Source organism: Lissotriton vulgaris, chromosome 6, assembly GCF_964263255.1.
Source record: "Lissotriton vulgaris chromosome 6, aLisVul1.2, whole genome shotgun sequence".
In the NCBI taxonomy this organism is placed as follows: domain Eukaryota; kingdom Metazoa; phylum Chordata; class Amphibia; order Caudata; family Salamandridae; genus Lissotriton; species Lissotriton vulgaris.
Window position 1 is genome coordinate 370,588,322 of NC_141694.1, and position 14,165 is coordinate 370,602,486.

The 14,165-nt window shown below is 43.0% G+C and overlaps 1 protein-coding gene across 1 annotated transcript in view; it reads right to left on the reverse strand.

Moving 5' to 3' along the window:
• TPO (thyroid peroxidase) overlaps positions 1 to 14,165 on the reverse strand; it is a 945,924-nt gene that overhangs the window by 311,204 nt on the left and 620,555 nt on the right. Inside the window, exon 14 of the mRNA XM_086925200.1 lies at positions 10,592 to 10,691. Coding sequence (XP_086781326.1) covers positions 10,592 to 10,691 — 100 coding nt within the window. The remainder of the gene's footprint in view (positions 1 to 10,591; positions 10,692 to 14,165) is intronic.

Consider the following 14,165-nt stretch of genomic DNA (forward strand, 5'->3'; position numbering starts at 1 on the left):
CAAATTTTAACCGATACATGGCTAAATGAATCATCCATGCCTATCCTAGACATACTAGTACCCCCCAAACTATCACATCACAAGGCTAGATAGAATTGAAAGGCCAGGTGGTGGTACTGCTTGCATACATCGGAGTAACCTCTCTGTGAACGGTTCCAACTCCCTGGTTCTTTCTTCCTGTGAATACTTATGTTTAGACGTCACTAATAATAACAAACGAATATGTTCACTACATTCATTTTACCCCCCACCAGGGGATCACCTCACCTTCATCGAACACCTAATGGATATATTTGCTTCAAATGTTGGACAACAAAACATTCAATTATTCCTGGGGGACTTTAACCTCCACTGGAATGAGCCTGATGACCTAGGGGTCAATAGCCCCAAAGCTTTCCTATCTGACTTTTACCTGTCCCAAATCTGTGACAGCCCCACCCATAAAAAAGGCTCAACCCTCGATCTAGCAATTTCCAAAGCGGACTCCACCCAGCTTGAATGGATCCTCCCCTATGACTGGTCTGACCACCACATCATCACTTTCCACATAAATGAATCAGTTAAACTACTCTCTGTCCAACCCACGAGAAAGAAAATCTGGAAGAGGAACCTAAAAACCTCAGTCCCGACTTACTCACAACCTCTAATCCTAACATCATGCTTCCACCTGAAGGTTTAGACAAGGTACAAGACCTGACTAATCATTACTTCCACTCCATGAACAAGGTATTAGACAATCTAGCTCCCTTACAACTTAAAAGAGTTGCCACAAAAGACTCAAAACCCTGGTATAATGGCGAACTGAATGAAGACAGAAGATCATTAAGAGTAATTGAATGACAATGGAGATCGGCTCAATCCTCTGACCACCTCCAGCTAAGAAGCAGGAGAAACTACTATTACAGAAAGATTAGACTATCAAAAGCAGACTTCTTCAGTGAGCAATTAGACCAAGCCAAGAATCGTCCCAACAGTTATTCAAACTAATCAATGCTCAATCTAGGGGTGTCTCCCACTCCCTCCAAGTTAATCCAGACACACTCCCCAATTGCGAGGAATTTGCCTCCTTGTTTACGAGGAAGCCAGAAAACATAAAGACAGACTTGCTTAGTGATCTATTATCCCACACCGACCCTCACATGATCTCCTCACTGACCCAGCTAGGGAACCCTCTTAGTTGCTCTACATAGTTTGACCTCAAAACAACGCATCCTGGGCCTCCTTCAACACTTCCAGTGTAGAAACTATCCTAAAACAGCTCACAACCCTGAATCCCTCCAACCACTTCACAGATCCTCAACCAGCAAACTACTTAAAAGACTTCATTCCATTCTAGTTTCTCTATGGACTAGGGTTATACACACCTCTCTCCTTCAAGTACCCATCCCAGACATCCTTAAAGCAGGTCAGGTATCCCCCATCTTAAAGAAGGCCTCAGCGGACCTGGCAGACCTGAATAACTATTGCCCAATATCCAAAATCCCCACCTTGCCAAACTGCTAGAAAAATGTGTTCACACGCAGATTAGCAACCACATAGACAACTTCTACATGCTCGATCAATTCCAATCAGGTTTCTGTGCAGGGTACAGTACTGAATCAGCCATGACCCACATAATTGATGACGCATTAAAAATCCTGGACCAAAACGAAGCCTTTTTACTAATCATGCTTAACCTGTCCTCTACCTTGGACACAGTCAAACACTATAACTTACTAGATCTCCTGAAAAACAGAATGGGACTAACTGGATCGGTCCTAAACTGGTTCACCTCCTTCCTTCAAAATAGAACACAAAGATTCAAGGTCAATCAATCCTTATCCAAGCCCACCCGAGTCACCTTAGGAGTAGCACAGGGATTTTCCCTCTCCCCTACACTTTTCACCTTGTTTATGAAACCACTCACTGTAACTTCTCAGCTCCTCGAATGTCCACCATCACATGTACGCAGAAGACACACAACTCTATATAAAGATCTACTCACTTGAGGACATCAAATCTCTCAATTCAACGCTCCAAAAAATGCAAACCTGGTGGTCTTAAAATTAAACACCCTCAAAAGTGAATTCCTACTAATCGCTCCCCCCAGCCAATAAACCATCATCCTCCAGTGGTTGAAGCATCTTACAGAACTCAGCGGTCAACCTCTCATTTTCAACTCAACAAACTCGCTGGGAATAACTCTGCACAATAAGCTAAATATGCAGAAACACATCAGCGTCTCAAAAAAAGGAGCACATTTTCAGATGAATACCCTGAGAAGACTGAAACCCTTCCTGCCCGCAAATGACTTCAAACAGGCAGTTCAGGCTCTAGTAATCCCTAGAGTGGAGTATGGAAGTGTCGCTCTCTGCAGCCATCCCAGATCAACGACGGCCCCTCTAAGAGCCTCAATCAACACAGCTGCTTGACTTATCACAGGCTCCAAAAGAAACTGTCACATCTCCTCTGACCTTCGTGCACTCAACTGTTTACCTTTTGAGGCAAGAATTCATTTGAAAATTGTCTGTATGACGCACAAGGCAATACATCAACAAACCCTGAGAAACCTAGCTGAGAAGTTGGTGCTATCGGGGGGGGGGTAAAAGAATCATCAGGAGCTCCTGTAATCTTCTACTGAAACCACAACGATTTACCAAGAAGAAAACATACAACTGGTCCTTCTCAGGAATGGCTCTCAGGATTTGGAATGCTTTTCCCCCAGAAAGGACAGAGAACCCTTCCACTACATTTTTCAATAAAGAAGTGAAATCGATTATCTTGGCCAAATTCACTTGAACTATTTGTACATTTGTGTATATATTTGCTAGTCTGTAATAGTTACTACTTTGGTATTAGTCTAACCTATATTATTTTTATGCTTGTTTCGGTCACCTGTATTTGCCCTGTAAAGCACTCTGATACCCGCAAGGGTCTTGTTCGCGCTACAAAAAAACCTTCAAAATAAAATAAAATAAATAGCAACTTTCAGAGATAATGGCGAGCCACTCCCTCAATTGTAAGCTGGATCTTCTTAGGAATCTATTTACTTCGTTAATCAACCAGGTCACCACTCTGCAATGAAATGTTGTTGTTGTAGATGTGTGTGTAGTACATTGCGATCAGGAATTTAATAAAAGGACCAAGTAAGTCTAAACTCTAATGTAAGGAAACTTTCCTAACCAAACACAAGGAACATGAATCTGAGGCCAGACTTGGTGATCACTAAGCATCTAGTACGATCAGAGGATAAAGACAAACTCTCTAAAAGAACCCTTGATTTGATATTCCCTTTGAGGTCCCATTTTCAGCGCTCATCAAGTAGCAAACCCAATGGACAATTAAATGACACTCAGCCCCATCTACTATCTCAAACTTTTAGCACACCCGCCTCCTATTATATTATGGGGCATAGGGAGCTAGCTGGCAGGTGGAACGTACATTTGCAGGCCAACCTAAGCACACCTACATATCAATTGGTGAATAACTGTCCTTTGAACACATCATCACATTTACTACCTTCAAATTTCGAAGACCATTCTAATTCTAGGAGAACAATTTATATGACTTGGGTACCTAAATAAAATCCTGGATTATTCGAAGACCATGATGCACTAGCAAATAGAGTGATTGATTGGCTTAGGATGAAGCAAAATTGTCTCTCTGTGATCAGATCTTATATTGTCTATGTAAGTAGATGTATCTGATTTATTTGTCCATGATTATATTCTGGTCTTGTTGTTCTCAACTTAGTTGGCTGAATAACGTAAACATTTTGAACTGCATACCTGCTACCTTGAAGGGGGTAACAAGTTGATAATAAGGCTAAAGAGGACCCCCCATCTGCTAGTACAACTGTGGGATCGACCATGCATCTGCCTGCTAGTACAACTGTGGGATCAACCATGCATCCTCCTAATTTAGCTCAGAATGGTAAGGTTACTTCTATGCTTAATGACAATTTCAATCTAAATTCAATCAACTGACTGAGCTTTCACGATGCAACAGTCTTGTGCTCTGCTAGAGAAAAAATATCTCCTACTACTACCAGTGTTGTTGCTAAAACATTTAACTGCATTAGCTGCAACTCCAATTTGATGGGTAAAACTGACAGCCGGGCTGCCATGTTGCTAGAAGAAGACTTCCACTCTGTAAATATAGCTGATCCCAGAGGCAGCGGAGCAAATTGTTCTGTCACAGATAATATATTTATCCCTCCTATTGTAGCGTTGTTAATATATTCACCTGTGATAGCCATAGGGTAAATGTACAGGGCACAGATGATAGCACTATTAGCACACTGCCAGTGAATGTTTTCTGTCCTCCAAGTACAGCTGATCTTATGGTTGGTAGGGATCCCCATTCCAGTATTAATCTGCTATCCTGGAATGTGGCCGGTTGCATGTTCCAAGAGAAAAGGGCCACTTAGAAACTGTATATGACTGGGTTCACTACATTAAGTGTGGAAGTGAAACCCCCAGAGAAATCGGGCAGAGCAATTGGTGGTCTATTCATTTTAATTAAGAATGGCCATTTTTGTCCCAATACCTTATTGCAGATTGGTTGTCCTGATTTGATGAATATTATTGTTACTCTTTCCTCAGGCATCCAGTTGGCACTTATAAATGTCTATGTGAGATCAACCATGGCTAATATTGAATAGTCTACTTTACCTCTCCTGGAAGGGGACCTAGAAATGTTGATTCTAAATACAAAAATAGTACTCGCAGGAGACTTTAACCCGTCCTATGAACTTTCTTCATATATTAATGAGGTACCAGATGTGGAGGATGAAATATGGGGCTTTACTTCATTGATAGGAAAGCCTTGGAATAATGTCTCTGGCACTGCAATGGTTGGAAGACCTTTTTATCCAACTATGTGGGGTTGAAAGTTGCAGATATTCCTATACTTAATATAGATAACTTACTCTTTAATGAGATGCAGAAGGTTTTTTACAAAGACGTTGGTCACACGAAATCCAACCAGGCCAAGGAGGTTATGTGGTAGGATACCTTGTGTAAACAGGTAAAGCTTTCTCTGAGACTAGCTGTCATGGGGGTGTTAGGACCTCAATTACTGAAGCTAGGAGTTCTTCCTTGAGTGTGGCTAAAAGGAATTGGAATGAAAACGTTTGGCAAGATGTGCTCGCTGCTGCTAAAACAAATGATGATCAGTCCTTCTGGCATACAGTAGCTCTGTCTTGGTTAGAAAGCACAAAAACCTACCACTATCATATCCAACCTGATAGATGGTTATCCCATTTTTCCAAGCTATATGCTGCAAAAGATCTAAGTGAACCACTATTGTGCTACTATCAGGTGACTGTTGTCGAGATATCATATATAGTCAGCACAGAGATTGATGACACAGTAATCTTTAGCTCCAAAGATGTAGCTAGAGCAATTGATCCCCTAAAATAAGCTAAGGCCCCCCTGTCCTGATAACAAAACCAAAAACGTGTACAAAACACAACAATAAGTTCAGATAAGTTATATAAACTTACTATTTAATGCAATATCCACAGGTGGTGAGATCTCTAATTCTTGGAGGGGGCCGAAATCATCAGAATTTATAAGAAGGGAGATGACTGTACCCCCTTCAGCTACATGCCAACCAGTCTCATTGACAATCTATAAAATATCTTTGCAAGGCAAGTTTAGAATAGATTATTAGATTGGGTGGACTCTAATAAAATCATGTCCCCACTCCAAGCTGAAATATGCCCTATTAGCTAAACATGTGGCAGATCTTAGACCTATCTTCAATCTTATCCCAAGTAACAACCTGTGGTAAGTCTTGTCACACACAGGGCTCCCTGAAAACTTGATCCCGCTCATGATAAAACTTCACACTAAGAACTTTGCCCAAGTTTACTGTGGTAGCAGGGGCGAACTAACAGAACGCATTTCTATTGAGCGCGGTGTGCGCCAAGGGTGTGTTGTTGCTCCAACATTATTTATCCTTTATATGAATGACATAGTAGAAAGACTGTTGGATTGTAAAAATTAATCAGCTGTATTGAACAATAGGAAGGTTCCCATTTTGGGGCCCATGAGGATCGCGGACGGACTTGCGTCCGTCCGCGACCCCAGAGTAGGAGGGAACCTCCGCATGGCCTGCGGAGTTCCCTCCTGTGCAATTAGGATGTGACCACCACCATGGCGGTCACATCCTCTATATTTACGATTGCGGCGGGTGCGGCTTCAAGCTGCACCCGCCGCAATGTTAAAAATGCATACATTGCATTTGTATGCAGAAAGCCGCAGGCACCCCCCATGTGCACCCCCCCTTCACCCAGGGTCCCCGCAATGGGCCCCCGCAGTGAAGTTCCACATGCTTTTCCACGGCGGAAAACCCGCTGCGGAAAAACATGTTTTGAAACCCATCCTAATATGGCTGGCAGTGTCTGAGAGACACCGCCACCATATTAGAGCTTTTCCGACGCGGTTGTAAGCCAACCACGGCGCTAAAGCAGCGGACTGAAACCAGGACCCACCAGCCATCCTAATGTGGCGGTGGGTCTTTGGTGGGTCCGCAGAGTATTTTCTCCATTCTCCGGGCTGGCGGTGGCTTCCGCCGGCCCAGAGGATGCGGAAAATCCGCTATCCTAATAGGCCCCTTAGTTCGCAGATGATTCTCTCTTTATTTCCAAAACACCTATGGGTGAAGAACCAGGGGTTTGGAGCTCAATGTTAATAAGACTAAATATATGGTGTTTGGGAGGGCAGTGGTTGAAAACTCTGTCATCTGTGTCAGTAGTGGAGAGTTTGAGGATTCACAAACTCATCAAGGAGCCACATTTTAGACCCTATATTTGCAAATTGCACTGAGATTGAAATAGGAGCACCATGGCCAGTTCCGTGGTCAGATCACTATTTAGTCCCTTTCACTATGCCATTTCAGAGGAGGAAGGTACAATATCACAGCCAAGCAATGACTACCAGAAAGTGGGATAAATTTAACTCCACCTCATTTTCATGAGCCCTTGAGGAACAGAGCCAATGATGGACATAGATATTAACATAGCTAATGACCAGATAGAGACTTGTATTACTGATGCTCTAGATAAGGTGTCACCCTGGAGCACAAGAATACCAAGGAGACCAAAGGTAACAGCACCTTGGTACAATGATGAACTAAGGAAGGCTAGAAAAATATGTAAAAAAGTCAGAACGAACCAGGGGAAAAAATCACTGTAACAAATCCAAGGAAGATTATAAAAATAAACTGAAAGCCTATCACTCACTGATTAAGAAAACTAGATGTGAATTTTATACAGATAAAATAGACAAAGCTAAAAACTCACATGAAGAAATGTTCGTAATTCTAAAATGTCTCAAAATCCAAGAAGAGAAGAAAGAAGACATTCCACCCACAAAAGAGCTCTGCAATGAGATAGCAGAATTTTTTGCTAAAAAAGTAACTAACATATACGAGACCTTTCCTACAGAGGCACGGCTATGTGCTACCCCTTTCGCTGCCAAGACTGTGAACTCGGTAAGAGTAAGGCTGGAGACCTGGCTCGTACAGAGAAAATGATGGAGGGAATGGATACAATCCTACCATACATCGCAGATCTCATTCTCTGCTCCTTTCAGACGGGAATAGTCCCTAAGAAATGGAAGCAGGCCATTGTTAGACAACTCAAAAAAAACCTTCAATAGACTACACTAGATTAGGCAATTTGCGCCCTATCTCACTACTTCCATTCATGGCTAAAATCGCAGAAAAACATCACAAATAAACAGCTGGTAGACCACATTAACATGAACGGGCTACTACACTCCTCACAGTCGGGCTTTAGAAAGGCACATTCAACAGAATCAGCACTATTAATGGCGACAGACACACTGAGAAAACATGTGGATGAGGGGCAAACAGCCACGCTGATCCTGCTGGATCTCAGCGTGGCGTTAGACACCGTCTCACATCCACTGCTACTTCGGAGACTTGAGGCCTGCGGCATCAGGAGCAATGCCCTGAAGTGGCTGACTACGATTCTAGCCGAACGGAGTTTCCAAGTTGTCCAACGGACACACCTGTTTGATAGTTACCCTCTGCCTCAAGGGGTCTCACAGGGATCAATTTTAAGTCCCACCCTCTTTAATTTGTATGTGGGACCACTGGCAGATTGTGTAGAGTAACACGAGGTGTCAATAGTGTTTTACGCTGATGACACACAACTAATTGTAATGTTATCCCAAAACAAAGATCAGGCAGAGACCAGTTTTGCAAAACGTCTAGAGGAGGTGGCTGACTGGATGTCAAACCACTGCCTCAGGCTAAATGGAAATAAGACTGAGGTATCAGTGGTAGGGAAGACACCCACCATCTGGTCATCTGCTTGGTGGCCAGAAGTACTGGGCCAACTTCCGCACACAAAATCAGAGGTGAAAAACCTTGGAATCTGGTTCAACTCTAAATGTCATTTGACAATCAGATCCGGAAGGAAGCGGGGAAGTACTATGGTGCCATGAAAACCCTGAGGAAAGTTACAGATCTATTGCCATCCAAAGCCAGGAAAACCATTGTACACGCAGTAATCACCTCACAATTGGATTATGAAAATTTACTGTATTTAGGTGCCTCAAATAAAAGGCCTAGCTAAACGGCAAAGGGTGCAAAATGCTGGGGCACGTTTGGTTCTCAGGTTCTGAAGGAGAACTAACACTAAGAAGGCCCTTGCCACCCTACACTTGCTGCCAGTGGAGGAAAGAACTATGTTCAAGGCGATGTGCTATTGCCATCGCATCCTCTCACACAAAGGCCCTAGATACCTGCAGCCATTACTGACTAAATATATCCCTGGACGTAACCTAAGATCTATGGACATGGCTTTAGTGAAGGTCCCAATAATATTCAAAACCCCTATAGGGGCTCACTCTTTCAGGTACTTTTCAGCCAAAGTCTGGAACACCTTGCCAATCACCATAGGGACGAAACCCAGTGAAAGTGTGTTCCGTAGATAGCTGAAGACATGGCTGTTCTCAAATACGTATAAGGGTACAGTGTAAGAGCCACATAGGAACAGCAGTCACTCATCTGGATATGTCTTAGAGCGGGGACACACCGTTGGTGTAGCCATACGCTCTACAAATGAATTAAATAAAAAATAAAACAAATAAAATAGTGAAGTAATAGAGAGGGTACACATTTTTTACTGAGTTCAACTAATGGAAACATTCAAATGAGTAGGGCAACTTACTAAGAGAATGATGTTAATTGAGCATAGATTGAATGCTATCATCAGACAAAATATGAAAACAAGCTCATGCTCTCTATCACCGGCCCCAGAGGTGTGCTGGGCCAGAGTACAAGGTGCCGTGCTCTATGGTACCTAGAATTGGGGATGCACTGATGTCCATCTACTAACTATCACAGAAACTAATTTCATGCAAAAGTTAGTTTCTGTACAATCCAGCAGCCCTCTCATTCCCTTATAATTTGATCTAAGACCTAAGGAGATTACTGACTTGGCAGCACATGATCCCCTTGTACATTGCTGTTGTGTATTGCTGTTGCTTTTGCTAAGTCAGTCCCCTGGGTCAAATTTGTGTCTCATTGGTTCAGTAGATTGGGCCTTCAAAGGCTATGGGATGTGCTAAATACCCTTTGCAAAGCTGAAGTCAACGGTTTAAAATCACGTTACGGGGCATATACCCATGAACGATATATAAACAGTGGGATAAAGGGACTTATATCCAATATTTATTTGGAGTTTAAGTTATATCCATGCTTTGAGCCAGTCCTAGATTCAGTTTCTCCTCCTGTAGCCAAAAATGTGTATTTTCGTTTTCAGCCAGGTATTCTTCCAATAAATCATTTAAAAACAAATGGAAAAGGGAATCAGTCTCCAGCCTTTGTTCAGCTTGCAGCCTGGATTATGAGACCAAGGCACATATTATATTTTCCTGCCTAGAGGTCTCGCTGCAAATGGAGTCACACAATCTGCCAAAACTTGGGACTGACCAGATATCTTGTAGCCACAGAATTTTAAAAAGTGTTAATTGTTTTAACTGTCAGCAAAGTTTTACAGAACGTCTGGTATACGCATAACAAATTCCTAACAGCTGAAGCTTTGTGATTTATTGTGTATCTCTTTTAATATTTTCTGATTACCAACTGGTGTATGTTTTTATTGCCTTTATAGGTTTTTCTTGAGCTCTTAAAATAATGTGCATTTTGCTCTTTTGCACTCAGTCTGTGTACTTTTTTGCACAGATCTTCTTAAGAACGCATTTTTTAATCAATTATGAAGTCAAATGTCATATTTAATATGCATTTTATGGTTGAACAGAGAGTTTTAGAAACTATAAACGGAAACACAATATGCTGTTTTATATTTTTACATATATTGTTGGTGTATTGTGTATGTATACTTTAATGGTTCTTGGCCAACCCAATAAAGGATTATGATTTGAGTGTAGCGAAACTGACTTTTTGGTATCTTTGAATTTTGGTATGTTTTAACAAGCTTGACTCTGTGCTTAACTGGTGTAGTTACAACAACATTTAAGGTCATATTTAAATATTATTTGACTGACAGACCATACATGTATAAGCTTGTATTTTCCATTGAAATATGAAAATTGATAAGAGTAACACTTACCCTCTACATATTACTACCCAGCCTAGTATTGAACAAAAACTAAGCATGATAACAGCTAAAATGATGGATGTTAATGATGATTTAGAGAGCCTTCCTGAATCTAAAACAAGGAAAACAAAAACAATATATGTTAGTATCAGAATCTGCTCATCAAATCATTTATAGGTTCTTAAAAATGTGAGCATGCCAATGTATCAATTAGCCAGCCTAGTTAGTTTATAACGTTTAATGACAAATATACTCCGCCTGACCATAAAATATCATGGGGCAGATTTACAATCCCTTTAAGGCACTTTTGCGTCACTTTTCCCATGTTAAAAATGACGCAAACATGGAGTAAGGGGCTTGTAAATGTGCCCCTGTATACTTAAATAGAATGTAAAATAATATAATACGTTCCTTGCCGTTCCATTAACACAGTACGAACAGACAGTATCTAGCCATATCTACTGAAAAGCATGCTCTTCCGGTTTTCGTTTTGTAACTCTGTTTTTGTTTAGCCTGTCAATATCTGACTACCTGTTTTTATCAAGTAGACACTTGTAATATGACAGTTCTGAATCCCCAACCTATAATGTACCAGGATAGTGCCAGCATGTCGATATTATCATAATTGCACAATTTCTACATTTTCACATGTTCTAAGATGCAAACTCCAAATGTGGACTATTTTCTCTGTTATCAATGTTGCCAAGTTTTATCAGCAGAACTTATACGTGTGACATGCTTTATAATATTACTACTTGTAATTCCAATCAAGGTTATTGAATGGGTTCTGTCCAGTTAGTCCCCATTTTTGCAGTGGACTCCCTGGCTTTTGATTTGTACTGTGGCCGTATCTCATCACCGGATTCTTACAGCAAATTCAAGGTAAATGGACTGAGAGTGCTAACTGCCAGTATCTGCCTTTTAAGATAAGGCCACAGCTGAACAGCTAGGGTAAGATGTTCGAGGCTAGTTACTAGGCCTGGGCAAAGCACTACGCTACGCTTGCGTAGTTTGCAAAGTTTTCGCAACTTCGCACTACGCGAACTGTACGTAGTACAGTGCAAACACGCGTAGCATAGTGCAGCAGTAATTTTTTGCTTGCTCGTGGTCCTCAATGTCAAGTTGGCGACCACGACCAAGCAAAATGGCATCCTGGCGAGACTTTTTCCTCGTTCCTGATCAGCAACATCAAGTTGGCCATCATAAATATGAAAAATAAACCTCCCTGCAAGATTCTCAACACGGTGGTAGCGTATGCTCGCGACCGCTCGCGATGAGAAACTACCATCAGCGTTGAGAAAGCTGCTGCTCGAGTAAAAATCTCCTCAAGCGGCAGAAAACTACAGCTCGCACTGTGCAAGATGCCGTTTTCAATGTTGCACAGCGCCGGATGCTTGTCCGCACTGTGCAATCATTGAAAACGGCATCTTGCACAGTGCGCACATGCTACTATGCAGTTCGTGTAGTGCTACGCGCAGCTTATGTATTGCGAAGTGCTACTTCGCAAACTACGCCCAACATGTGAGCATACGTTTGTGTGCCCATGTGCTGACTGCGCATGTGAAACTAACATGTTCCACAGGTAGCCTGTCACAAACTGAGCACTTAAAGGATTCATACCGACCTGTGGTTGGCCATATAATATGAATCGTTTTTCACAGTGTAGGTCTGTAGTGTTTACTGAAGAGATGTGGTGCTTGCATTGTATTTCACATTATAAAATAAATCTGCACTAAAGTACATTTTCACTCAATTTATGCCTGCAAGGCTCAGCCAGTTATCAATCAAGGGATAAAGACTATCTTTAGCACTATGCTCCTTATGACACTATAGGAATTAAATTTTTTTCCCTGACTCAGCTTATAGTCAGATTCCAAACCTTTGCCTCTCCCCCCCTTTCCAGGATAAATTAATTAATCTGCTCTCCAGCAGGTGGACTGAAGCCCTTCACACACTATAAAGCAATTAGGCTTGACCTAGTTCCTTGGAAAATAAGAAGTGTGTATGAAATCTATATCTGTTAATTAGCTTGTTACACTGCACATCGATTGGGAAAGCCCAGGCCCACGAGAACAAAAGAGGAGGGTCAAACCTCTGTATCCAACAAAGGGCAACTGTACCAACTTGGAGTAAAGAGAAGGCTCTCACAGAACATCTTTCTGCATTGTTCCAGAATAATTTTAGGAGAATTGGGACAAAGGTGGAATGATGATGTGGCACCCTGGGACTGACCGGGGGTGTCTGGCCTCTAGCACTTTCCATCCCACTTAAACATCGCTGTACAAGGGAGAGGCAGCTGACAAGAGACAGGGCTAATAAGTGACTTGACTAAATAGGGGCCCGCTGGAGGGAGAAGCCACCTGCTGCCCTTGCGAGGATGTACTTTGGGACTTAGGGTCTAGGTGATACTTAAGGCTAGATGAGTCTCTCCAGGGCCAGTCCCTCCTAGGAACAGATGGGGATATAGCTTCCGGGGGATCCAAAATGGTCCTGGAAATGTCTGTGGACTGGCTCGTGACCCCACAGACAAATGCAGCCAGGGGGCTGTGGGACCTGGGGAGTGACAGATAGGAAATTCTTCTTGTTAGTTTGTGGGAGTGGGCTTCTAGCTCCCTGACCCAGAAATGTGCTCCTCCGCTGTGTGTGGATTTATTTTTGCTGTGGGTGGACATGCAACAGTTTTACCCCTGGAGGCCTCCATTTACCTTGCGGCCAATGCATTTAAGCTTCTATCCGGCAGAACCTGTCTCCTGGCTCAGGGACACATTAGCTGGGTACAGAGTCACTCCATGTGCCAATGCCTGGGGGTGGATGCACTCAGCAACACAACTCCTACAGTGGGAGACCTAGCAGGTAGGAGAACCAGAAGAGCAGTGCCAGAACCCACTTGCCACACGGAGATGCTGTGCATTTGCAAGGAGCTAGCTCGGGTCCTGGGGGCCTTAGGGCTCCTCTGCCTCCTCCGTAGATCTGGGAAAATAAAAGGAGAAAAAGTGCCACTCATCAAATATTCATGACCTGGGTTGTTGGATAACCTCATATGGAAAGGGGTGACCACTCGGTCCCCCCGAACGTATGGTTGGGTGCCCTGATCCCCCCGGGAAACCATTTTGGGCGGGGGGCGTGGCTCGGCTGGTATGCCCGAAGCGGCGTAGCCGGGGCGCGCCTTTTCCCGCCCAAGAGGGGTTGTCCTAGACACCTACACCGAAGACTACGCCCAGTAGGCGTACCGGAGGAGGGTACACGCCCTCCCGCAGAAGAATAAATAGAGCGGGAATCCGAAGAAGCGTCCTCTTGTTCCTGTGCTCTGAAGGCTGCACCCACTCGTTGCTCGTGAGCCCTCGACGGAACAAGCAGCAATTTTGAGAACTTGTAATTTTGTTGTTTTTCTTTCAGTTACTTGGAGTTCGAAGAGTCCGGAACCTCATCGATCGGCTAGGAGCGGAATACTCGACATCATGGCCGGCAAGAAAGCGGGAAAGAGTTCCGAGACGGACAAGGTGTTACGCCTATTGTCGAACCGGATGGCTTGCATGGACCGAAAACTCGGACAAGTCCAATCGATCGGTAGAGGTTTGACGGAGGT